This window comes from Meleagris gallopavo, chromosome 7, assembly GCF_905368555.1.
Source record: "Meleagris gallopavo chromosome 7, MGAL_WU_HG_1.1, whole genome shotgun sequence".
NCBI classification, from domain to species: domain Eukaryota; kingdom Metazoa; phylum Chordata; class Aves; order Galliformes; family Phasianidae; genus Meleagris; species Meleagris gallopavo.
This window is the reverse complement of record NC_139410.1, coordinates 6,744,459-6,770,379: the sequence shown is the minus strand read 5'-3', so window position 1 is coordinate 6,770,379 and position 25,921 is coordinate 6,744,459. Positions and strand designations below refer to the sequence as shown.

The 25,921-nt window shown below is 46.0% G+C and overlaps 1 protein-coding gene and 1 long non-coding RNA gene across 8 annotated transcripts in view; both read left to right on the top strand.

Annotated features, from left to right (window-relative positions):
• The first annotated feature begins 2,533 nt into the window (after positions 1-2,533).
• Positions 2,534-7,641, top strand: ACKR3 (atypical chemokine receptor 3). Its single transcript, XM_085227597.1, has 2 exons — positions 2,534-2,679; positions 5,696-7,641. Exon 2 carries the CDS (start codon positions 5,723-5,725, stop codon positions 6,815-6,817), a length of 1,095 nt encoding a protein of 364 aa, XP_085083723.1. The 5' UTR covers positions 2,534-2,679; positions 5,696-5,722; the 3' UTR covers positions 6,818-7,641.
• A 456-nt stretch (positions 7,642-8,097) lies between these two features.
• LOC116216789 (uncharacterized) overlaps positions 8,098-25,921 on the top strand; it is an 84,076-nt gene continuing 66,252 nt past the window's right edge. For 5 of the 7 annotated variants that reach the window (XR_004160247.2, XR_014884393.1, XR_014884390.1 and 2 more), the window contains exons 1-6: positions 8,098-8,194; positions 8,405-8,494; positions 8,830-8,951; positions 18,079-18,255; positions 18,780-22,775; positions 24,977-25,141. This is a non-coding gene — a long non-coding RNA (uncharacterized LOC116216789). The remainder of the gene's footprint in view (positions 8,195-8,404; positions 8,495-8,829; positions 8,952-18,078; positions 18,256-18,779; positions 22,776-24,976; positions 25,142-25,921) is intronic. The other 2 variants (XR_014884391.1, XR_014884392.1) reach the window with 2 other exon arrangements.

Here is a 25,921-nt window from a genome sequence, read left to right as displayed (position 1 = left end):
CTGCCTCACAGTTGGAAAAGGAAGCTTTAAGAGAAAGTGAGGGGGCTTTCAGCTCTCATTCCAAGTACCAGCAGGGAGAGGCTGCAAGGGACGCTGTGGAATCCTGGATTTTCTATTCCTGCCTGTTGCCCCACTAGTGTAAGCACTAAGAACTTGTGCTTTTGGGGGAAAGAAAGATACTGCTTTAATTGAGGCTCATTGGGCAGGCAGTTAAAGTAATAAACCAGCTTTCAGCACCATGTTGTGCCAAATATGCTGGGTCAAGTCATTTAGCTGTGTTTTCTTTTCCTTGGCTTTTCTCTCGTAGAGAGAACTGTCATACCTATCTCCACTGTTCAGAGCTCACCCCTACGTGTGTTTATCTTTAGTGCTGTGCACAGCAGAGTGTTGACTTCATGCAAAGCCCAATGGTGCCCATGGACATGGATAGCAGAGGCTTGTGCTGGGAGAATCCTGCTGCTGAAGACAGCCTGCTAGCTGTCACCCTTCAAACCAAAAAATGCAGCTGTGGAGCTGGAGGCTGGGGCAGCTTGCTTTGCCAAGCAGTTGCCTGATGTTCAGGATTCAGCCTTTAGAGTTTTTCTGTACTGCCTGTAGCCTGGGATGGCAAACTCCAGGTGTCAAGCCACATTACAGTTGCTGAACAAGTTCTTGCTCAGTTCCCATGGTGTAAATCCACATCCCAGGAGAGAAGGAAATTTGGATGGATAAGAACTCATCTTGCTGCATCTGTGCAGGGAGTTCCTGCTTGATGAGCTGCCTCAGAGCTCGCATCTCCTGGAGGCTGTGCTTGGACTGCCTTTTTAACAGTGGTTATAGAGCAGAACTAATCTCAACAAGCAAGTAGCATTGGCCCTGTGCTGATCTTATCTGAGGTGCCCAGCTTTTCCGCAGCTCTGCTCGCTGTGTTGTAGGGGGATGGTTTTGTGTTGTGCAATTCTTTGAGACTGTGTTATTTTGCTTATTGCTCAAGCATTTCATCCCTGAGCACGGAGCAAAATCTGGCTTTCATAATGGAAAGGGAATGGGCTCGTCCCTCTTGCGTGTGGAACGTGTTCCCTGTAAAAGATAGCTGGAGGGAGGGACCTGGAAGGGGAGTGAGGGCAGAGAGGGCTTTGCTCCTGCTCTCAGCAGATGCAAGAGGGGAGGCTGCCTGGACTGGCAACTCCTGGACAGCGAGCAGCCTTGTGGTTGCAGATGCTGGATGGTATTTTTGGAGAGGCTGTAATCCTTGATGTTATTTTCTGGTGCACCAAGTAAGGAAAAACAGCTTGCTTTTTTGTCCAAGTGACTCTGGACTTCTGAAACAGTACTTACTTTTTTTTTTTTTTTTTTTGCCTAGGATTTTCAGAGCCTGATTTAGCTAAGGGCTTCAGCACACACTTATTTTTAAACTGAAGCCTGTCATTGTCTGAACTCATCATACTTCAATTCCACCAGCATTCATGGGCTTCAGCAAGCATGCAGAATTTAAGTGAGTGCCAAAGTGCTTTGCTCATTGACAGTTGTGAAGTTGGGAGGATCTAACTATCCCAATCTGGGGAAGGGAGCGAGGTATGTTTCATCTCACCTGCTCTATCTGTGGGACATCGAGGGGCTCACCCTTCTGTCCTTCTCCTTCCTGGCACCCAAACCGCAGTGGGATAGGCTGCATGTCAGTGCATCCTTTCAGCTGTGGGAGGTGTCATGTCCACAGCTTAATCGTATCTCCTCCGTGCTAGCAGAGAAACTGAGGCTGATTAACGCCCTTTGCGTGCAGGGTGTAAATCTGATGCATCCATGGACTCTGCTACTTGATGATGTTTGAATGGAAGATTTGATTGCCCATGGAAATAAGTTTAAGTATCATTGGATAAACAAAATGCATACTTTTTGATGGTGTTTTGGTCCCTCGCTGGAACGTGTCCAGAGAAGGGCAACAGAGCTGTGATGGTCTAGAGCACAAGTCTTACTGGGAGCAGCTGAGGGAACTGGGGTTGTTCAGTGTGGAGGAAGCCCAGAGGATACCTCATTGCTCTCTACAGCTCCCTGATGGGAGGCTGTGGTGAGGTGGCAGTAACAGCAATTGTATGAGAGGTGATGGCCTCAAGTTGCACCAGGGAAGGTTCAGGTTGGATACGGGGAAGCATTTCTTCTCAGAGCGGTGATACAGTGGCACAGCTGTCCAGGGAGGTGGTGGGGGAGCCTGGGGCTGTTCTATATCCATGGGGATGTGGCACTGAGGGATGTGGGCATGGTGGGATGGATTGGGGTTTGACTGGGTGATCTTAGAAGTCTTTCTAAGCGGAATGGTTGTGTGATTTCTTCACAGGGCAGGTGCTTAGATAGCTTTCCTTTAATGAGGAGAGATGCAGCAGGACGGATTTCAGCTGTAGCTGGCACGTCTCTTACACCCTATCACTTTTCCTTGGTGTTACTTTTTCTGCTTTGCGAGGGAGCAGAGGTGAGAATTTGATTTCCTCCCTGCTGTTGACTGAGGCTCTCTCCACACGACCCAGCCCGGTGCATGCTGGAGGTATAACAACAGCTGGGCGAGCCCCCCGAGCTGTCCCGGGCCAGGGGCGGGCGGCGGGGCCGGGCAGGGCCGCCCTCCGGAGGCGGTCTCCCGTTGCCGCTATAAGGGCCGGCGGCGGCGGGCGGCGCTCAGTGGCTCGGAGCGGGCGGCACGCAGGCGGTGAGGTAATCATGGCGGGCGGCCGCGGGGGGAGCCGGGCCGGGGCTGCGGTGGCGGAGTGTCCCGCGATGGCAGGGCTGGCTGTGTGGTATGGGGTGACACGGCTGTTCCTGGCACGGCTCGGGAGTGCGCAGTGTCGGAGATGGGGCTTGAAGCGGAGCGGGAGGTCTGGCTGTGTTGCCGTGCGTACCCGCACTCGAGAGCAAAGCGTGCAGAGCGGGATCTGCCCGCTTAACGTCGCTCTGCTGTCCTGGGCTCGGTGCTCGCAGGTGGCAGGGAGAGGTGGGCTGTCTGCCTCTCTACCTTACTAACCGGCGAGGCTTGTCGTCCCAGCTCGAGCCTACGAACGCAGAGCATCTCATTTCCCTTTGCTGGCTGTAGGGGGAAGCGGTGATCGCTCGGCTGCAGCCCCCTGAACTTAGTTGGGGTTGCACAGGTTCAGATTGCAGCCTGTGCTTTGCAGAACCTCGTGAATTTCTGCTGGTGGATTAACCCCTGGCTGAGTCTGATCCCAGCTGCTCTGTGGGTCTTTCAGTTAGGTCAGGACGCTGGAACCTGTGTCTTCTACTGCAGAAATTGATGGGGACGTCTCAGGTCTGTGCACGGGATGGTGTTCCCTGTGACAGCTCTTTGGGAGCATCGCAGATGTCAGCCTTGCCCTTGCGCAGGGCTCTGTGCTGGCAGGGAGAGCTCGGGTTGCTTTGAGTGTGTTGAGGCGAGGTGAGAGGACTTAGCCAAACAAGCAGTTAATTTGGTTTGAATCTCAGCCTTGTCTTTCAGCATGCCGGCGAGATGAAAGAGCGGAAGGCTGGATAGGTTTGCAGCAGTGGGCTAGATGCCCTCACGGGGCCAATTTGGGCCCTGTTTGTGGAGAGATTTGATCTCTCCTGGCTGTGTGCATGGCCCTCCTCATTGTTAGTGCCACCAGCTTCCCCTTCCAGAGGGACAATAGTGCCTTGAATCTTCTCCTGTAATCTTCCCCCCCCCTTATCTCCCTTTTCTTCCTCAGTTTGTCTCTGGCAGAGCCTGGCTGTGGTGAGGCAGGACGGGTGGGAACTTTGGGAAGAGCTGATTATGCAGACAGAGGTGCTTTGTGAACCCTTTTCAGAGGCATGAAGTTTCCCCAGTCTAGGTGCCAGTTCCCTAAGGGACTGCTTAGTGCAGAAGCACGTCCCAACTCTTCTTTGCTCTGTTGTCTCCTTCATATGTTGCAACATCCTAGAACTGATCCTAGAATGTCCTAGAGCTGAGTGTTCCCTGTGAGTTTCCATAATGCAGGCTATCTCATAAGCCCCACCAAAACCTGCATCCCACCCAAGAGATTCTATGGGGAGGTAAGGACATTGAGAGATACAGGTGGTTGAGTAAGTTCTTTCTCTGTGTGCTTTCGTTGGCTTGTTTCAGTCACTTGGTTGCTCAGTGCAAGCTTGCCCTGGGATTGGGAGCAGGAAGCAGAAGGATGCTCTCAGTTACAGGATTTACATCTTAATTGTGGGGAAGAATAAGGCTTTTGGCTATGTTTCAGGATGTTAAAGTGTCTAAAGGATTTTATATCTGAAGGAGGGGAATTGATGAGAGAAACGCAAGCTGAAACTATCAGCTAACAAGGGCAGCGAGCAAGAAATGCTTTTCTTGACAGATCCTTTACTTACTGTATCCCTTTACAGCTTGCTCAGGCTGTCCGCCTTGTAGTGGCCAGACAGCAGAGTAAGAGAAAGCTACTTGTTGCACTTAAACTGGGAAAAAGGATGGGCTGCAAAGCCTGTTGGTGTTACTGCCGTGTGTTGGAAGAGATACAGCTGCCGCACAGCCTGTGCTGCAGATGTGGCTCTAGAGCCTTCAGAGCTCTGCAGGGTGATCCACCTGTGCCATCACTGGACCCCAGCTGTCCTCCCAGGTTGGGTGGCACAAGTGGGACAGCTCCTCCTTTGCAACCTGGCCTGGTGGTCCAGGGGAATGAGAGGAATGCATCCCCTGGTGTGGAAGAAGGAAGAAACTCTGGCTGTCAGGTGTCCGACTAGCCCAGGAGCAGCCTTAGTGGTATTGTTGGCCCAGCGGGGCAGGGGGCCTTTTACGCTGCCCCAAAAGCACAGTGATAATTAGCAGTCCAGCTTGGATTTTGTGTGAGCCGTGTGGGTCTGCTGGGTCCCTTCCTTCTGCTGGCAAGGAACTGAACAAGTAGCCCAGTGCTTTGTCTGCTGTCTGCCAATGGGGGAAGGGGCTGAAGAGGCAAGAAAGTAGGTTTAGAAAAGAGAGAGGGTGGGGAGGAAGCAGTTGTTGTGGAGCCAGCTGTGATGGGGGAGTATTTTGTAAATCAAAGCCCTCTTCTAAAAAGAAAACTTAAGCCCGGCAGATCTACTCAGCGGTCAAGCTCTGATTCTTTTTCCTCAAAGCTACGTGATAATCGTTAAACACAGGGGATGCTTTGTAAAATAGAATTGAAGGGAAGGAGGGAGAGTGGAGCAGGATTTAAATTTAAAATTGGATGAGGGTACAAAGCCCCTTAGTTCCCCATTTCTGCTTAATGCAGCTGGAGCTGGACTTGACAAGATGCTTAGCAGAACTTGTGGTAAATGTTTTACAGTACCATGTATCAGCCAGATCAATTCTACTATGCTTGAGGGAGTGCAGATAAAATGGCTTAAAGATTCCCCTGCTGAAAGCGATAGTATCATCATTTATGCTGGAGAAGACAGATTTAGTTGCCTGACATTTATTTGGCCACGGTGTACTTTGCGGATTTCACACCCGGGGATGATAGCCAACCTGATGATGTCAGACACGAGCTGCAGGAAGAAAATCCCACACAAAGCTAGTGCTGTTCCTCTTTCGTGGACCAGATGAGTTTTGTTGTGTGTCTGTTCTGCTTCCTTTACTCCACAGACCTCTTTTATGAAAACGTATTAGCAGAGCAGGACATCACTAAAGCAGCGTGTCTCGCATGCGCTTCTGGTATGAAGAAGACAGCAGAAATACACCCATTAACTCAGGTCTTTTCTTTCGATCCCACTTGTTCCATAGGTCACTTGAAACCTGAAGTAAGCAAACATGAATGCACTTGATTTGACTTCAATCTTTGATTTTCTGGAAAAGGCCAACTTAACGGAGATCAACTGGATGTGCAACAACAGCGACTGCATCACAGTAGATGCGACAGCATGCCCCGGCACGCTCAACAAAAGTGCCCTGCTCTACACCCTGTCCTTCTTCTGCATCTTTATCTTTGTCATAGGGCTGGTGGCCAACTCCGTTGTGGTGTGGGTCAATCTCCAAGCCAAAATGACTGGCTATGAAACCCACCTCTACATCTTCAATTTGGCCGTCGCCGATCTGTGCGTTGTCATCACGCTTCCTGTTTGGGTTGTCTCCCTCGTCCAGCATAACCAGTGGCACATGGGAGAAATAACGTGCAAAATAACTCACCTTATATTTTCCATCAACTTGTATGGCAGCATCTTCTTCCTGGCATGCATGAGCGTGGACCGCTACCTCTCAGTTGCCCGTTTCACCAATTCTAGTAATCGCAAGAAGAAGATAGTCCGCCGCTGCATCTGCATCCTGGTGTGGCTTCTTGCCTTTTCTGCATCTCTGCCAGACACCTATTTCCTTAAGACAGTCTCTACCAGCAATGAAACCTACTGCCGTCCCTTGTATCCTGAGGAGAGCTTCAAAGAATGGTTGATTGGCATGGAGCTCATCTCTGTCGTTTTGGGCTTCCTTATTCCTTTTCCAGTCATTGCTCTCTTTTACTTCCTCCTTGCGAAGACCATCTCCGCCTCCAGTGACCAAGAGAGGAAGAGCAGTGGGAAGATTATTTTCTCCTATGTTGTGGTGTTTCTTGTCTGCTGGTTACCCTACCATACAACTGTCCTTCTCGACATCTTCTACAGTCTTCATTTCATACCCTTCAGTTGTCAAATGGAGAACTTCTTGTACGCCACGCTTCACATCACTCAGTGTTTCTCTCTAGTCCATTGCTGTGTCAACCCCATCCTCTATAGCTTCATTAATCGCAATTACAGATACGAGCTCATGAAAGCCTTTATTTTCAAGTACTCTGCCAAAACTGGTCTCACTAAGCTTATTGATGCTTCCAGAGTGTCAGAAGCAGAGTATTCTGCTCTGGAGCAAAATACCAAATGACTGCAACTCCAGCAAGAACCCTCCTTGACTCTCTGACTTTTTTCCCCCCTTTCCTTATGCTTGTTATGAACGGGGCATGAATTACAGCCTACAAAGGAGAAATAGCAAACTGTAATTTAAGAGTAGAATCAGGCACAGTATGGAAGTGGTACCAAAACTAAGCGTTTTGTTTGTGTGTTTTGTTTGATCTCCTCCTAGCCCAGTCTGGACTTCTTGACAATGCTATGCAAATGGATCTGACTTCCTAGCAGACAAAGCCATTGTGTACCATAGATAACATTCGTTTTCAGGATAAGCTTTTTCCTTCCATGTGTAGATTCCCTCTTGTCTCATTGTATATGTTATATATATAGTGTGTTGTATTTAAAAGCTCAAGACTTTATTTTCTGGCTATTGGTGTACCTTATACAATTGTATTTGAAAATGAAATATATTTTTATCATGTATTTGAAGTATATTGCTGTTGAGTGTATCCAGAGTGCTGTAGTCTGAGTGTTAGACTGCCATTTGGTTTTAACTATCCTTGCTAAGAGGATGACAATAAAAGGCAGTATGGCAATGATCTCTGATGTGCATCCTCGCTGGTTGTCACGGTTCATTGACCATAGCTTTATGTAGTGGTCATAGCCATGTGTCTGGAGCATGAAATGTATGTGTTGTAATATAGCCACCATCATGTTAAAATTAACAGTATTTTAAGAGTTAAGTCCTATGCCTGAACTACACAAACTTATATCCTTATGCACAGAATGAATGATCTTGCTTCTGAGAGTTGTCTCTATTTGTAAGTTATTTTTGTAAAATAAAGATCTGGAAAATCTACACGTAGAAGTGGTTTGATTTGTTTTTCCTGGTGCTGTCATCCTTCTTAGAAATGAGCCAAAAAGAAGAAATCACAAAGCTGCCTTCTAGCTTCTCTTTGATGCAGGAACAAACAGATCAGTTGTTGGTTGTGTGAAAGGAATGTGAGATGGCACCAGTGAGTAGGAAGAGGGGAAGGAATGGGTCTGTGGAAGGATGTGCTCTTTGGGAAGGTAAGGCTGATGGATTTATAAGATTAAAGCTATTGGGAATAATGAAAAGCTGTGTCTTAGCTTGGATATAAGCATGTAGAAGAAAAATATGGAAGCACACAAGTAGAATGAATATTTGAAGTAATCCAGGTTCAATCCTCTGCAGGTTTTGCTTGCAGTAGGTTAGCAGTCCTGAAAGCATTAACTCCTTTTTTCTCTCTTCTTTTTGTTATGAGCTGCTTTAAATTTGCATTGTTATTCTGTCAAAGTGCAGGGCAAGATTCAGCTGGTGCAGGATATATGAAGCAGACCTTTTTAAAGCCGATGAAGTGCTTGAATCATGTCATCCTCGTCCCAGGACAAGGTAATAAATGTTAAATCAGTGATGCTGACTAGTTGCTGCTGGTTTGTGTGTTTTGCAACTTCAGCACAACTGCTTTGCTGGTGAGGGTTATAGTCAAATTCCTGTTAAGAACAAAGCATGCCCTTGTCCTTCTGAGATCCTAATAGTGAACAGTTTTATAATGACTGTGTTTTGTTTCTTTCCTTATGGTACATTGCTGTCTTTGTGAAGATGATCCTATAGATCCTGGGTAGCGCTGAGAGTCGAGGAGATCCTGCAGCATGAGCTGGAAGGGAAAGTCTCCAGGCATTACACGACCAGGTCTGTAACAGCTCCTCAGAGGGGAAGGCCCTGGGGTTAAGCAGCTAGCTTTTCTCCTTGCCTCTTGTCTGCTGTCTGCCCAGAGGCAGGACTCAGACATTACCTGCGGCATGCAGGATGCCAGAGACAGCATAACTCAGCCCTGACTGCTGTGCTCCTCAGGGGTTGGTCTGCTACAGGTTAGCATAATTGCTTTTAGGGAGTCTGCAGGGGCAGGATCCTTCTGCATGCCCCTGAGGAACAGGGACGTTGCAGAGTTGGATGTAATAGACAAAAAAGTATGTTGGGGAAAAAAAATCTCTTTATATATATCTATGTATCTATATCTGTTCTAGGGTGTTTACCTTATAAGAATATATGGCACAGTTCCCTACCTAACATTCATGTTAAGACCAGAAAGGTGCTTCTGGGCACCATGGAGTCTGATGTGAAGGAGGATTTTTTTTGACAGTAACAGGTGGGTAAAAACATACGTCCTTGGGGAGAATGAGTGTGTCTTGCAGTGACTGATGCAATGCCTGCTGGAATGCTGTGTGGCCAAATGTCCCCATCCTGGAGCTGGAGTGTTATGAGGGGTCCCTGTTTCGTGCTGCTGTTTGGTGCAGGATTGTGGTCTGGGTCCCAGCAGTGCCAACAGATCCTCTCCCGCATCAGATGGCTACAGGTGTGCAGCACACTTGGATCCTTGCTTTTCCAGGAGGCTTTTGATAAAAGCCTCAATAGAAAAGTGAATAAAAATCAAATCTGAGGTGTCATGATCCGTGCTGGAACAAGTCCTCCTGTGAAACTGTTGGTCTGAAAGGATCCCAGCACTGTCAGATACTTCCATGTGCCTTGCAGGCAGGCACTGAGTAAAAGAAAGTACAGCTGCTCCCTGAGAAAGGGTTTGTATTTTTTTTAATAGAAAATGCTTTATTGTTACTCAAACACAGATTTCCTTTTATGAGCCATAAATGACATTCAGGTGTAGCATAGTGACTTTAAATCAGATCCTCTGGCAGCCATCAAGATATTGCATTGCAAGAAACGCCTTACAGGCTAACTGGCCCGTTTGTCCTTTGACTAATTCATGGTTTCAGTGCTCCTGACTTTACATACTAGTCTTTGATGAGTTCACTGAGCATAAAAGCTATTTAAAGTTACTAAGAAGCAAGAAATAACTCATCTGTGAGCAATATTTAAGCACGTGTCTGCGGCAGTGCTGCCAAAGCCAGATCTTACTCTGTTTCAAAGAGCTGCTTGATGAGGCGAGTGTGACTAGTGCAAGGTGCTTGAGCAGTGGGGCTCAACACTGTGTGAAATGCAAACAGGGATGGGTTTGGGGGGAACTGACTTGTATTCAGTCCCACTATGGAAATCCCAGTGTGCTTCTAGGCTCACTGCTCCCATATGGTGTGTGGCTGAAGAACATCTGAGCCAGAGTCTGCTCTGATTTACACTCTGGCTTTACTGTTGGATAATGCTGCTGATTTGAAGGGAGCTCTCTGGGATTTATAGGGCTTTTTATAAGAAGGATCAGAATTTTTAGCAATAATCCTGTGCTAGTGCGTGTGTGTATGTGTGCCTCTGCAACACTAATGCAGCGTAATAGCCATGTACAGCAATAATACAAAGACATAATAATGGCAACAAAACAGATAATAGCAATGTGAAATTGCTTTTGCAAAAGTATATCCATTACAGGACCGTAATATGATTGAAACCAGGCTCATAAAGATCCTGCAATGGATAATCCCATCTGTATCCCCAAAGCAACCTGGCCTTTCAAACACCGTAGTCGTGAGGAAAAATCGATCCCCTTCTGTTTTGGTAGTTCTTTGAAAACAAATCCCTTTGTTTTGTTCTATAGTTGGTTTCAATCTCTTTGTTTTCCAAGCATTATGGGAGTGCAAGGTGTTATCTAAAGGCTTCAGTCCTGGAAATGTTCTGACCTCATAGCACCAAAGAGGTGCCAACATCCTTGTAATGCTATGAACCTAGGGAAGCCTCGTGGTACTGTGGACAAACATCTGAGCTTCTGTCCCTGCCTTGATGCCTTTGTTTTTAAGTTCTGCTGCTTCCCAGGGTCCTTTCCCTGAGGGGCAGTGTGTGACCACAGCCAGGAAGCCCAGGAAGGACCAGAAGTTGGGGGTAAATGCTCATTTTGAGCCTGCCTCCTCCACGGTAAGCTGTTCTCTTTCCAATTGAGATCATGAGCCCAACAGAAGCTGGTCTGCTGTAGGGTTCCATGCACAAGTACGTCTGTCCTTATGACAGCAGCATAGAGAAACAGTTCACTGGAAGCACATCCTGATGCTCTCCCTCTTACAGCTCAGTCAGGATGCAGCCGAATCATGGTACTAGGCTTCAACCCTTGAGGGCAAGCATCCAAATGTTTTTATAAAACAGAGTGCTGGGAAACCACCCGGATCCTGTGCTGATGCCAAGGGGCATAGCACAAATAAGAAGTGTGAAGTCTGTGCTGCTCAGTGGGTCCTCATCAGCAGAGGATCCAGGCTGCTGTGTGTCGACCGGCTCTTGACATCGGCTGGTTTCAAGCCAGCTCTGATGATGGATGCTTTTACCTCTCCCCTCTAGGTTAGAAGGGGAAAAAAAACCCAAACCCTATCATGTTTACTATCCGTACAGTGCCATTTCCAGACTAAAGAAAAAGAGTTAAATTACATTGTAACAGAACAATACTGACAACAGCAAAGGTCAGGAAACTTTTAAGGAAGGTTACCCTATCGACTGCAACAGTGAAAGGATAGACATCAAATGCTTTGTCATGAAAGGCTGAAAAGAAGTAAATTCAGCATGATATATTGAAGCTCAAGTCCCTTTCATATGTTGCAGAGCCTCTGACATAGCAGGTTTACTGTTCAAGCTGTGATATGTTGCCTTGCCAACATATATTCTGAGTTACCCAGGCAGATTTAATGTTTTTGCAGTAGTGGCTTTTCCCTTTTTTAGAAGGGCACTTTCCTTTTTCTTTTCAAAAATTGTTGCAGAAGATTTCAAACCTACCTAGGAAATGCCCTTAATCAATTTAGTTCCACCGACGAGTATGAAAACGCAAATCTTCCTTTTTTCTTTCTCTAAAACATTGTTTTGGTTGCTTTGAGTAGGGTGACCAAGTCACAGCTTGACAGAAAAGTGCTTTTTGTTTGTTTTTATTTTTTACCCATCCAAGTGGCAGCTATGTTTTGTCCAGAGGGATTGATGTGACTGACAGGTGTTTTGAATTTCTAAACTCTGAGGTCTCAAAATGCATGAAAAGCACATGACAACACATACAAAAATGTAAATCTTTGCAAAACAAGCTCTGACTACACACACACACACAAATCCAATTTGGTAAAAGGCTGACAGACGTTGCATTCATTCCCCCTCCCCTCCTCTTTCTTTTTAATAAGTCAGTGTTTTTAGGCCACCTACAGGCACATTTATGTGTTCTGCAATGGGGAATCTGGCTTACACAATGAGCAGGCATCGTGCATCAGCCTGGATCTCTCTGCATCTCAGGGTTGCAGCTCCCATTGCAGCAGCTTGTGGGGATCTGTTCCCATTGCTTCCATATTGATCTGGGACTTTGTCCAATGGGCTCACGATGCTTGGATTTTCTTAGTATTTACCATCTGGGTTGTATGTCGTTGCCTCTCACTGTCTTGGGTAACGATGGGGAGAAAGTGGATTTACTCACTCCAGATTATCCACAAGAAAGAAATAACCTTTTCTGGAGGTTAGCCTATTCATTTTTGCCTCCCTATCAGAAACATCTGCTACCTGAATTTCGGGTGTGACTTCTCTAAGCAGCCCATAAGTCCTCTGTGGCGTGGTCATAGGCCTTGGTTTTCCATTCAGGATGAAAGGTATGGGAATCCTGTGCCATGCAGAGGATGCTGAGCCCTGTAGGATGTGGTCCTGAGTTCTTTTCTTTAACCCAGCCAACTTGTTTCAATGGCTGGCTTCGATTTCAAGGTTACCCCATTGCTTTGGCGAGGGGCGGAGGTGATGCTTTTATAAAGAGAGTGGTGATGGAAAGAAAATCTCTCTTCTCATTTCCCATCCTGTCTGGACTGGTGAATGCAGTGTTCTTGGTTGACGGATTCGAAGGAGCGAGGGAGGCAGTCAGTTGGAAACACTGATTCTGCAGGCACTCGAGGATCTCCGGCCACTGCTTCCTCTTGGTTCAGCTTGGCTGGTTCTTCATGGGCCCAAAGTGGTACTTGTAGTGGGAAGCTGGCTGGCAGAGGAGCATCTTTACCTTCTTTTGCAGTGAATCACTACAAAGCTAGAGTGCCGAGGATTCCTTCTTCCGGGAGAGAATGGCCCTCATTGTAAGTCTGGAGAATAAAAAAGCAAAAAGAGAGAGGGAGGCTTTTCCCCACACATGCCCCAGCTCTCTTGGCCAAGAGGCAGACTTGCTCTGCGTGTCTGAGCCACGTTTCATTTTGGCAATACTTGAGGCTTTCTAACCTTCGCCTGACTGTTTTGTCTTTTGGTGGAGGTGAGTGCCAAGCATTGTTTGTACAGTCGAATTATAAGGTGGTGGAAGCTAGGAGATCCCTGGGTAAGGAAGAGAGGGGAGTGTTTAGTAAGAAAAGCATCAGCAGCCCTAATGGCTTCTTATGATAAGCTGCTCTCCCTCTGCCTTCCAGCACCATGGATCTGCCATCACCCCTTTGCACCAGGTCATCTCTCAGTCTTGCTTTGGAAAAAGGTGCTTTGAGATGAAAACCTGTAATGAAGGCTGTAAGCTTTCCTACCAGCAAACATCCTGGATGCCTGAGAGGTGACTGCTTGGCTCTGCCCCTGAAAATTGAGATGCAAACCTGAAGTGCATTACACCCCTCCAGGGAGGGGTTTCACACTTGGAAAGCTTTGTGAGGTTTCCAGCATCTGCTGCTTCTAGTCAGGCTGGAATCCAGAAGTGCAAAGGCCCATGAAAGTGATTAATATAGAACAAAAACCAGACCCTGAGACAGGTTCAGCTCCGTGACTCCTCTGAAACTGTAAGCGCACTCTCTGCTGACTTACAGAAGTCTTGTGCTTTACTGGGGTATTTTTGAAAACCTGCCCTTCAAACAAGGTCCAACCCTGGATGCTGTTTTTATAAGGATTAAGAGCACCTATAGGTATAACTTGCATGGTGCCCATCGACATGAGTGGGCTATGTACCTTCATGTGGCTGCAGGGCCTGGCCCAGATAATTCAGTGGTGGAATTTACTTGCATGGGCAGCTGCTTCTGTACATGTACTGCTCTTTGGGACTAGTGGCTTTTTGACTGTGTTTTGTGTTGGAGCTTGGAGGGGTTTGGGGCAGGCAAGGCTGTTTCCTGCTCAAGGCAAGAAGCAATTTGGAGCTGTCTGTAATATGCATAAGGAAAGGCTGCTCAGGGAAAGGATCTCCTAGAGTCTATGTAGCCTTAGGTAAAGGTAAAGCTGTTGGATTTATCTAGGCCATGTGATTTACAGGGAAGGATTTGTCTACCCTTTATTGCCTCTGCAGTTGAGGCACCTCTTTGGATACCTGCACTGTATTTCTTGGGGTAGATGAAACCCATCTGGTTTAGTTTGATTGTGCCTTCTGTTGTCTTCTGCCCCATAGAAACTCAGGGCTGATTCTTGCCCTGCTCCACACTGAGTCACAGGGCCTTATCTCTGCTTTGCACTGGTTGGGGAGGACCCAGGTCCTATCAGTAGTGCTGCAGGCACAGCCCCACCTGGACCAGCAGCCTGAAATCCCAAGTGTCCTGCCGTCCCTCTTCAGAGCATGGCAGCTCTCTGGCTTTTTCCATTTGTTGTTCAGTTGGAGTTTCCCAGGCTTGCTCTGCGGTCTGGTTTGTGCTGATGGGTCGCTGCCCTTGAGCTGGATCAGACAGAGGTCTTAGCCCAGCACTGCTGCATCTGACCCTTAACCGAAGGGGAAAGCAGCGTGGAAGAACCTACCCCTGTTCTCAGAAAAAGGAGGCTGGATGAGGACAGACCTTACAACCTGTAGCAGTGGTTGCTTTCCCAGAGGACTAAATTCCTGGTCCCCACTGTTTGTTCAGACTTAGCTTCCTGCCAGGGGTCATTTCTCTGGTCCTTTCACCAACATGCACAAGTGATTATGCTCTGTAAGAGCTGTTTTCAGGCTGTAGTGCTGATGGAACAAGAGCTATGTGTGTTCCCTCCCCATGCACTGATGCTCTTTCTGCCTACAGTGCTCCCAGAAGTGAGGCGAGGTTTGTAGGAAGCAATCTCTCTTGTTAGATTAGCCCTTAGATTTCAGACAAAACAGACAAGCCGTGCTTCAGTCTAAAAGCCTATCTGTCTTTCTTTTTTCCCAGTTTGTATCAGCACTGGTTTTCCCATCTTTATCTGTGCATTGCATAGAACTAGCTGATAAAAGACATGCGCCGTGCTGTCCAACACTGACATGCTACCTGGGTTTGGCAGCAAACTGTGATCTGGTTGAGTTCAACTGTAACCTGCCTCCCTCTGCAGGCTGCTTGTGTTGTAGGTGATCAACGTTCAGGTGGACTCTGCCCATCCATCCTCCATCAGCCAGCTGCCTACAAAGGCACGACTGCCTCTTCTCCTGGTACGGAGCATCCCTGGAGGTGCCTTTCCCAGGCAGCTCATGGGAACTGGGGTCAAATACAGCCCCCTTCCCATCCCCATCCCTGGCTGCAACAGCTGGGATTGTTTCTCTGCAAGTCTAATATGGGTAAGTCATATATCACAGGGGTAAAATTACGGCTTTTTCTCTAGTGCCAGACATTTGGAAGCATCTGGTTCGATAGAGAAGTACCCAACATGGATAAATCATGTTTAAAAAGCTTGTAAATTTTCTACTGGTTTTTTGTTTTGTTTTGTTTTGTTCTCTCTTTTTATATATATATATATATATATTTATATTTATATATATTTTTTTATTTTTATTTGTGTTTCCATCTCCTGGAGCATCTCCCCAGCTGGCTGTGGAGGAGTGATTGTCAGGGAAGCACTGGATGCTCTGCTGGAAAGACAAGAAAGTAACAGAACAGCCCTGAATTCAGTTTTATACCTTATTGACTTGGGACTGCCTTTAAAAGCTGGATTTTCAACTAAAGTGGGTTTCCTTTTACTCTTTTGGCAAAAGAAACATTTTTCATGGGGCTTTTCTCAAAGCATATGTTCTCTTCATTTAAAAACTGGCTTTTTAAGCTCTGCTTTATAACTATGTCATATACTGGTGCTTATATAGTAATTCCCTGCTCCTTTCTTATGGCAGGATACTCTTTCCAATTGCATATATCTTTGTCAGGCTTTGCCTGTTGAGACTGGAGTTTTCCACCTGAGGTGTCTGCCTCGGAATCAGGTTTTCAGGGGAAATATCAGCTTGGAGTGACCCAGGCATTTCTAAGAATAAGACAGTGGAAAATCAGATAAATTTGTCTGCCTTAAATCAAGCCTGGCTCTCTCCTATGGAAAAGGTGTGGGGAAAAAATGCAGTGTACTTTGGAGCAGTTGCTTTGAAATTTGGTGGGGATGGAGGGGGGCGGGGTAGGAGGTGAGGGTCTGTGCATTGGTGCTGTGGTTTCTGTGTGTCTCTCCAAATCTGACTAAAACAATCTGAAGTTTGCAAGTGCTTGGAGAAGACCTGCTAGAACTTGTCAGCTGACTGCACCTGTCCATAGATGATGTTTTACTTTACCAAGATCTCCCTTGTAGCCAGGATTACAGAGCAGAACTGTCCTTTGTCTGTGCAGCTCCAAGGGCTTTGGTCTGAGACAGATAGATCATGGCTTGTCCTTGGAAGAACTGAATATTCTTTTGGTAGCTTCCAGTGGGATGGAAAGCATTGAAGTGCAGCAGAAGATGGTCTGCCGGGCCATCTCCAGCCTGGGTCTGAGGTTTGGAACGAGATGATCTTTAAAGTTCCTTCCAACCCAACCCATTCTGTGATTCTATAATTTGCAGTCTGGGAAGGGTGGACATCCTTTCTCTGCCTTGGTGCCCCTTTGTTAACACCTCACTGCTAAGCCAGACTGTTCTGCATTTGCAAGTGGGGAAGTTTGCTCTGCCAACAACTGTTTTTTGGGTTCATTTTGCTTGGCATCGTGGAGGAGGGTTCACACTGTTGTTTATTAGAGACTCCATCCCAAACTGCAATGTGTGTGTGAAATGACCAGGAATCAGTCAAGTGCAAGGACAAAGGTGGCTGAGGTGGGAGTCAAACTGCATTTCTGGGCACATGATTTGCTATATGTGACCAGAATTGAGTCCAGATGTAAACCATGAGCTTGCCCAGCAGTAAGCAGGGCTGAATTAAAGTTTTACACGCACTCATGAGACTCATTGTGGATGGCCCTGCTTTGCACTTGTCTCCAGGATGCAGGTGGGTGGCCGGGCACAACCCAGCTGCATTCCCTTCTGTGCCCAGAGGAGATGCCAAAGGAGCAACAGCCATGGGATGTGTCCTCCAGATCTTCTGAGGACTCAGCCACACCACCTTGCAAGTGGAAAGCTGGAATCGCCCACCACATTTCACAGCTGGGTGCTTGCTTAAGTGGGACAAATCTCCATTCTCCGTGGCTCTGTTCTTGTCTCCTGCAGAGCTGCTGTCCTCCTCTCCTGTGTTGCCCCAGCTCTTCCATCTTCAGTAGCAGTAGCAGTAAGGGGGAAAGACTGCCTGGAGTGCAGTGGGGCTGGCTCTTCTGCCAAAAGAAAGACAAAGGCATTTTGCCCTCTAGAGAAACCCTGAAAGTGAAGATAGTCAAAGTTAAAAAAAAAAAAAAAAAATCATGTTTACATGATCTAGAGCCCTGGCCCGTTGTCTGTTGGCTGATGGGCAATTAAACTCTCCAAACATGTTGTCTGCCTGCTTATGATAAGATAGGAGGGTGTGAGCAGAGTGTTATTGATAGCTTCTGGATGCGCGGTGTCCTGGGGATTTGTGCTGGGGAATGGAGCAATGGGAGATCTCCCCTGGAACACCCTTTATGTTCAGTTCACAACTGATTTGCTCCAAACAAACGACGAAGTGCATAATCTGCATGAGAAAAGCTTGCAAAGAGACAGAGGCTCAGCTGTGAGATCCCATATGATAACTACATATGGTAGCTGGGTGGGCTTGGAAAGGCCTTTTTGGCTAAAGTCCATCTTCCAGGGAGAGCACGAGAGGCAGCTGACTCTACACGTTTGGTAGCTGAGACATAAAAACTTGCAGGACCTGCAACTCACTGAGCTGATTTCTGCAGGGCTTTGCCTCAGAATTCTTCTGTCTTGGAGTAGAGAATGGCCAAAGCCTGCAAAAAGCATATCTTGCTTCTTGGAAATCTTTCAGTGCAGGGCATTGCTTGGCTGAGTATTTAGCCCAAGTAGATTAGGGAGAGGCAGGAAGAGCTTCTGACTGTGCCATATCTGTAGCATAGGTGTTAAAGATGTATTTGTGAGCCAGTCAGAGAAGAATGCTGAGGAAATCCTGTTTGGGTTAATCTTGTTTAATTTTACAATCAAAAACATATGGCTGGCCATCTGGTGCTTCTTGCAATCAAATATCTCACAATTAACAGTAATTTACTTGCCCTGAGACTTCCAGGATCTTTATGTGTGCTTTTTTTCTCCATCCCTAGTACGTGTGGTCTCCTTCTGGAGCACTGCTGGGTGTAAGCTGAGCCTTGGAGCTGTCTGTAGGAAGCTGTGGTGGAGAGAGGTGCAGGGATCCCAGGGGCATCTGATTTCCTGCTGCACCTTCTGCTCACACCCCCAGGAACTTCTGCCTTTCAGACCCCCCAGGAACCTCATGCAGGGTAAGCCAAGTGGACTGCTGTGCATACCTGCACATGCGTCATTGCAAAGAGAAATGAGGCTGCAATTAAGGGGAATATACTAATTACACATCTACGTTTTCCACCAGGCTAAGGGATTTCTATAGACCTCTAAATGATTATAGCCAAAGCGGGTTTTCTGCGGCAGTTTAAATTACTGAATGTAATTAAACAAGATGCGGATGATCCTCTGCTTTCTGGGGAATTAGAAGTGAAATGGGATGCAGAATAAGACCCAGCAGGCAAATACACCATTTTCCTATGCATTCTTTCATCCAATTTAGAGGCACCCAGGATGCACCACACTGAAGCTGCAAGGTCTGACAGATCAGTAGGATCACAGAATGCCCCAAGTTGGAAAGGACCCATTGAATCCGACTTGTGCCTCCACTAGGAGCTGCACAACCAGACAGCATGTTGCTAGGTCATCTTGGTTTAACCTAAGGATAAATTTGGGCCTCTTTAACTTGTGGTCTAATAGAGATGCTTTCTATTTCTGCTAACAGAATTTGCAGACAGGAGGTGGAAGTATCCTGCCTTTCAGGAATGATAGGAGCCATCTCTGTGAGGTAATGCTGAATTGTTAGGTGATGCTGTTGAAAAATGGTGAAATACCAGTCTGCTGCTTCAGGTTCTTTATTTTCAGAGGTGACATTGGAATTGGCAGTCTCTTCAATAACTTCAGGTCTCTTTTGAATATGTTCTTGCCCGTTCACCGCTGTAGCTTAATAGTATGAATAGAGAACAGGAATAAATGAATTCCAGATGAGAGATCTGCATACCAGCAGGCAAGGGCTCTCCCGGGCATTCCTATGTGATTGCTAGCTCTGTTTACTATCCTAATATTTTTTTGCTAGCAGATGAGGAAAAAATAATTGAGCTCTTTCACTCCTCCTCCACAAAATCACTGGCTTCATATGCGTTCACTGGCATTCATATGCTTTATATCCATATGGTGCTCGTTTAATTGGTGAACGGAGCAAAAAGATGCGTTCAGGTATGAGGGTAGGTTAGACTGCTGTTACACTCCATTCTCCAGATTGTTTATTGAAATAGAGAGGAGCCTTCTGAAGGGCAAGAGCATGTTTTAGCAGGGCTCCCAAAGGGGACTTGCCATCGATTGGATATGCACAGCTAGCAAGTATAGAGTTTCATGGTGCTCCAGCAGCTGAGTTATCAGATCTCAAAGGTACAGCTTGGAGTAGATTTGACATTCACCCAGAGCAGCTCACCATCCAGTCTAGATAGTGACAGTTAGAAAAACAAAGTGATTAGTGGAGTATCATGGACACACAGGTCAATAAAATGGTTATTATTAGAACAGTGGAAAAATGCTGAGTCTTATGATTCAGTACATGTGTTTGTGGACATTTCTAGGCAAGTGCTTTTGAGTTTTGCACAGAATGCATTTTGGAATTTCTTCACTCTGATCCCCCCTTTTCCTTTTTCCTCTTTCCTTGCAGAGCCACAGCAATCTCTTTTGTCTCTCAGTGCAAGCTGATTTTTTGTTTCTTTTTCCCACAGTGCAGCCTGTGTCTTTATTCTTTTTTCCAGAAGAAGAAGAATGGATGACCCAACAATTAGGACCTCATGGATAACTCAACAATTAGGATTTAATGGATGACCCAATGATTAGGATCTAGGCATCTGACTGGTGAGGAGCTCCCTTGGTAGGAGCTCTCCTCTTTCAGGGTGTGTGCAGTATGTCACTAAGGATGTGATTACAAGGGCTGATAGCTTTGGCCAGAACTCTGCTCAAGGTCAGGTTTGCCCACCCTTTGACACTGTTTAGAAGGAACTGTGCCACCGTCCCTGCCAAGTAGAGGAAAGTCAAGAGGCACTGGGAACAAATAAAGGACAAAGTGAACCTTGTTCTTTAGGAGAGGTGGATTTTGCCAGCACAATAGCTAGATTACACAGCCATTTCCTCCAATTACCTTCTCTGTCAAATCTCTGTGTCATCTGGCACTGGAAAGTTTGGTTTCAAATTCGTTGTGAATCGGGGCAGTGACACCAGAGATTTCTAAATTAATATCCTGCCAACAGGAATTGAGCTTGTTTTTTCCAATTGTGTCAGTTCTGATTCTGTTGCTTGTCATAGAAAACTTTGGCTTGCCATCTGGTTTCAGGGGCATGGGTTAAGGAAATCTTACGTTGCTCAACCCAGCACTGTGTGCTTGTCTCATGTCTTCCTCTCTTCGTCTCTGTTCTCACTGTCAATGTGTAGGTGTGGGATGTCTTCCAAGGAACTATTGGTATTGGTATTGGAACTATTGACTTGCAGCCAAGGGGGAGATTTGCCCTGGCAGCTTGCTAAAATCTTCATGAAGCTCATCCTTCCCTCCTCCCCGGCTGAATGACACTTTGGTTCAGGAGATGTTGTGCACTATGGTCCCATGTTAAAGCAGCTCCTTGCCTTGCCTAGCAAAGTAGCTCTGAGTTAACAAAAGGGGTTGTTTTGGCCTGTGAGTAGCAGTGGTGCCTGCCTCCTCTTCCTGTTCTCAGTTGTGTGGCAATGCAAGAAGAATGGTTAAGACCAACAAGGGGGGTTTCAGTGGGTATCGAGGCTGCAGGGGCTGATGTGGTGGTATTGCTTTCATAGTTATCCAGAAGATACGAATGTGATGCTGCATGTCCTGGAGCTGGCCTGGTGGAGCTGAGAGCAGATGGATGGATGGACCCAGTGCTGCTGATCCGTGGCAGTGAGGCTGTGCATTGTACATGGAACCACTCACGTGATTCCTGTCGAGCCAAAATATTCTTTCAGAAAGAGCATTGACCAGATGCCTTATTATTATTGCTCACAATGCTGTCCTCAGAGTACAACAATCCATCACGGAGCTCGGCGCAGCCCTACAGAAAAGTCCCTGACACATTTTTACAGAAGGGCCAGGTTCTCACCACTTGTGTGCATTTGTATCCCTTGACAAATAGCTGTTTGACTTCAGTTTTGTTCCAAGTCAGTGGTGTCAAGCACAGGGCTCCTATTCAAGTGCCCACCAATGGTGATGCACAACTCCCTGCTTCCTCTTCTTTTCTTGCTTTGTTTCCTTGTGACAGTCACTGTTTCTTTTTTTTTTTCCCTTCTCCTCACATATCTCATAGGTTTGCTTTAAAGATAGTTTTAAAGGATATTTTTGCAGCAAAAAAGTGCCTTTAATAAGAACTGTAAAAATGGCTCAGGACTAGATGTGATGGGGAATTGCCATTTGCATAGGTTGCTGATATGACACTTGATTACTTTCTGGTAATTTTTTCCAAGTTGATTAGCACACTGGCTAGCAAAGCCTTGGGTGTGTTGAGAAATGCTGTGGTTTGACTTGTGCTCAATGTATGGCTCCTCTTAAAACCAAGAGGTGTGTTCCTAAGTGCTCTGAGCACCTCAGATGTGTGGTAGAATTATTATTACCAGGTTATGAGTGGTGCTGTTTGTCCTTTCGTATCAGCCTTTTAGGCAAGACGTTGACTTTAAATTGCTTCCTGAGTTAAATGTATCCCCGAGGTTGTCTGGAAGGAACAGACTCCAGCTGTGTCATGTGCTGTGTGAACTTACAGAACAACAATGTCCCTCTGTTTGAGGTGTATTGAGAGTATGGTGACTGAGGGATGTACAGAAAGCCAACTGGGAGTGGAAGCATAGCAACATGCATGTGCATAGATAAGGGATGTCTGAACATCGCCTCCTTCAGAGGAATCTATTTCATTATTTGAGTGTACCACTCCTGAAGTTGTCTTGGTGGAGCTCCCAGAGTAGGGATGAAGCCCACACATAGCAGTATTGAGTCCTGGCTGCGTAATGCCAACGTGACTTCTGCTGGTTGTTAAATGTTTTGCTTTATAAATGAGGAGTCTTTCATATTCTCCAGACTGTGACTTTCCGTCATACTTTTCCCTCTGACTTCAGCCAGTAATTTGTGTGCTCACAGAGCATTTTCCATCACATGAGGCTGAAATGGAAGAGGATTTATGGAATGGAGAGCATGAGGCACCAATTCAGCAAATACCAGAGTGTGTATGTAAGTGTTTGCAGGTCTAAATATGCAAGTGGTCTTGATCTTCTTAAGCTGCTCCATACTGCTGACTCCAAAGGCTGATGTGAGAACCTGCACACAGTTTGCACATCAAGATTTTTACAAGTTTTGTATAATGAGAGCTTTCTCACTGTGTTGATTGAGCATCATCTTCCACTCACTACTTCTCAGCCTGTTTAATAGATTTACTGCTACTGAGCACCCTCAGTGGATGCTGAATGTCACATTGTTGGTGCAGTGGCCTCATTACTTTCTTAGGATCTTAAGCTTCCATTCTTTTAAGTTTTGGCAAGTACATGATGGTGTATCTGACCTATTATTGTTCCTTTCTTCTTCTGACCTGTTGATGCCTCCCAGCCATGGTTCATCATTACGGAGGCTGTTGCTGGTCCTGCCTATGCTCTGATGCTTCCTCTGGAGTTCAGCTTCGAAGTAATCTCGCATCACATTGCAAACTTTTTTTCAAGCCAGGTAAAGCCTGAGGGGTCTTGTGGCTGATAATGTGTGTCTTAACTGGTAATTGTAAAGTTGGGCTCTGTAATTAATTTTTCTATAAAACTCTCAACCTCAAGGTGAACTTTCCTCCATCTATTAATAATTAGCATGGGGGAAGAATACCCTTGTCTGGAGGCAGAAGACAAAAATGAGTGGGGAAGAAAGGCAATTAACTCCTTTGTGTGAATGATAGATGTTGTTCGCTTCATGTCTCGGGACATGAAAAGCCACACGAAACAAAACTTTGGCTGAAAGCAGCGTGGTTCTAGCCTTTAAAAGAATTGGAGTAAATAGCCCTGGGACAGGCACCACAGCCCCCACCCAGCAGATTCCTCTCATTCCAACATAAGCTCAGAGATACCTGTGTGATTCTTCATAGAAGTCTGTTTAACCCGTTTCTGCTTTGGGGATCATTGAGACCTCCTTTCCCAAACATGAGGCTTAGCAGCACGCACTAACTGCTTGGATGCTCACGTTAGACTCTCTGAGCTGCAGCTTTGGAAAAAGCACCAAATATCACAAAAACAGTTAGCACTTTATTGTTTGCATAAATTAAAAGCAAAACTCCTGCAATGGGGGGCTCTGTCAAAGAACAGACCTTCCCCAGACCTTCACATGGAATTGATTATACACTCTGGTGAGCTGAAGTTCCCTGCTGAAGGACAATGTGATGCATCCCTGTGTAAACCTGTGGGCAGCAGGGCTTGTTCTGCCAGATTCAAAGGGATGAGATTAACATCTGACAAAAGCAGACAGCGTCTGATAAACCTTAATACCGAAGATTTAAAGTCTGCTGAGCTGCTGCGCACGGTAATATAGCAGTTAGTAAAGATAGCTGCCTGAAGATAGCTTTGCAAGAGGAGAAATGTGGGTTAAAGAAAAGTTGAAGAACATGGTTGAAGCGTTTGTTGATTGGTTGGACTCACTAAAAAAAAAATAATCAAAAAGCAATTTCAGCTGACCCTACTGAAGGCTTTTGGGGAACTCTTGGGAGGAAAGATGAAAATGCTTTTGATCCATTAACTTTCATTTGCCCTGAACTTTTTTTGACACTATCCCACTTATTATTTTTTTTCCCCAATAAAAACTGAAGCAAACTCAGAAGCTGCTTCAATCTGAAATAAAAAATACCTTTCGAAACGTTGGAATGAGTTTACCTTTATCAGACCTTTCTCTCCTTTATTCCCTTTGTCTTCCCTCTGCTTGCCTCTGAGCAAGCATCGTGCTTATGAAAGGAAAAAGGCGATGCCTGTTGCTTCCACTCAGTTGCTAACGTGCTCCACTTCACCCCTTGTATGATCTTTGCTTTTCTGCTGTTTTGACTTGATGAACTCTTCTCTTTGTGAAGTGTCTCTGTGCTGTGATTGAGGTGCAATGGCTGTATTTTTCCTCTCTCACAGATTTTGTCCTCAGAAACTAGTTGTGACTGTAATCTATCACTGAGCTCAGTATGGAGTGGCAGCCTAGAAAGCAGTAGGTAGAAACGCCATTCTGCAATGAACACAAGTCTGATTCTCACCTTCCAGTCTGGGCTGATTGTTAACTTTTGAATCTGGTTGCAGCACATAGGGACGCACCCTGATTACATTTCCAAGCCTCTGATACTTGCATATCCCACAGTTAATGGGTGTGAGGTATGTTGTAATGCCATCAACCACTTTGCTGGAGACATTTAAGTATAAGTGCATTAAGACATGATTTATTCTCACCACTGAGCCCTGAATTTTCTTCCAGGGGATCCCAGTGTGCTTGTATGTCTTGGCTCTGCAGGTTATAGGGATGCTGAGAGATAACGGAGCTGTCATGTGCAGTTCTGATTTGTGGGGTTGCTTTGAGGCAGGCAGCTTCACGATGGGCGTGAGTTTTGTGTTTGCTTTGTTTTGTTCATTGCAGAATTCTTTGGCGTAACGCCTTTCACCTTGTTTCCAAACGAATGTTTTTCCTCTGCATCCCACTCAGTGACTCAGGTCAAAGGCATCTTATTTAGTGCAGTATGTTCCTTGCTTTTTGCTTTTGCCAGATGTGTGTGAGCTCTAGGAGGAAAATGGGAATGGAGGCAAGTGTTACGTGTGGCTTTGTTACTTGTAGCAGTAGGCATTTTCTTGCTGACTCCCATACAGTGAATTTAAAGCCTCTGAAAAGAGTGTTTTGTTTCTTCTTTTTTTCCCGCATTTCAGAGACCTGTCTGTAATTCGTAGCTCACCAGGGTCTGCAGGCCAGAGGCTGAAAAGTGCTGCATCAAAGGAGCTGAGTGCTGGAGATGTGGCTGAGATGGAAATGAAGGTCTAAAGTCCCAAACTGGAAACCACCCAGGCCTCCTTGCTCAACTCCCTCCTGATGCTGTGAGTACCTCTTTTCAACCTGCTTGATCCCAGAGTCTTTAGGGTGGCTTACGGTTCTGTCTCTGGAGTTTGTTCAAAGACTGAGGCTGATCAGGATGGAGAAATCAAGCGGGTTCATGTGTCTGTTCAACTCATCAGCTTTCCAAGTATAAATGCACGGGTTGAGACCTTTTTGTAAAGGCCAGCTGTGGCTCTATCCTTTGGCCATGGAGCTGCAGGATACCATACCCTTACTTTCCCCCTGTAAGATCTTGTGTTGAAACCCATGGTATGACTGTTAGTTGCAGTACTCCCTGCTCATCATCCTAGTACCTGGGGATCTTCCTAGGACCTGGGTTTTAGAAAGGTGCTGCTTCTTGGCTTGGACATTCCCTTGGGAGAGTCTAATCCATCCCATTCTCCCTACAAGGACCATCCAAGTTCAAGGCACAGATTTCCTGCTTGGGCTCTCAACAACCAAAGCAAACTAAACTATTAAATACTTTTGAATTATTTTTTTTTAAACTTTCAGATATTCTGATGATGAGCCCAGAAATGCTTGGATTTTTAGCTGCTAATAATCATGGAAATATGCCAGCTTTGGGAACAGCCTGCACTACAATCACAACATGGGAAAAATGGCTGGCTGAACAGTCAAGTGCCTTCATGTAGATGTTGCTGAATACTCTGTTCTGATCTGCTCAAAATGGTGATGTTTATCATGTAACTCTTAATTATTGTTGATCCAGCACTTGAAATCCTGGCCAATGTACAAGTCAAGCTGGCTTTATCCAATTTACT

Bases quoted from the DNA above. Each gene is read 5' to 3' on its own strand.
- ACKR3 (XM_085227597.1), top strand. From the start codon at position 5,723: ATGAATGCACTTGATTTGACTTCAATCTTTGATTTTCTGGAAAAGGCC.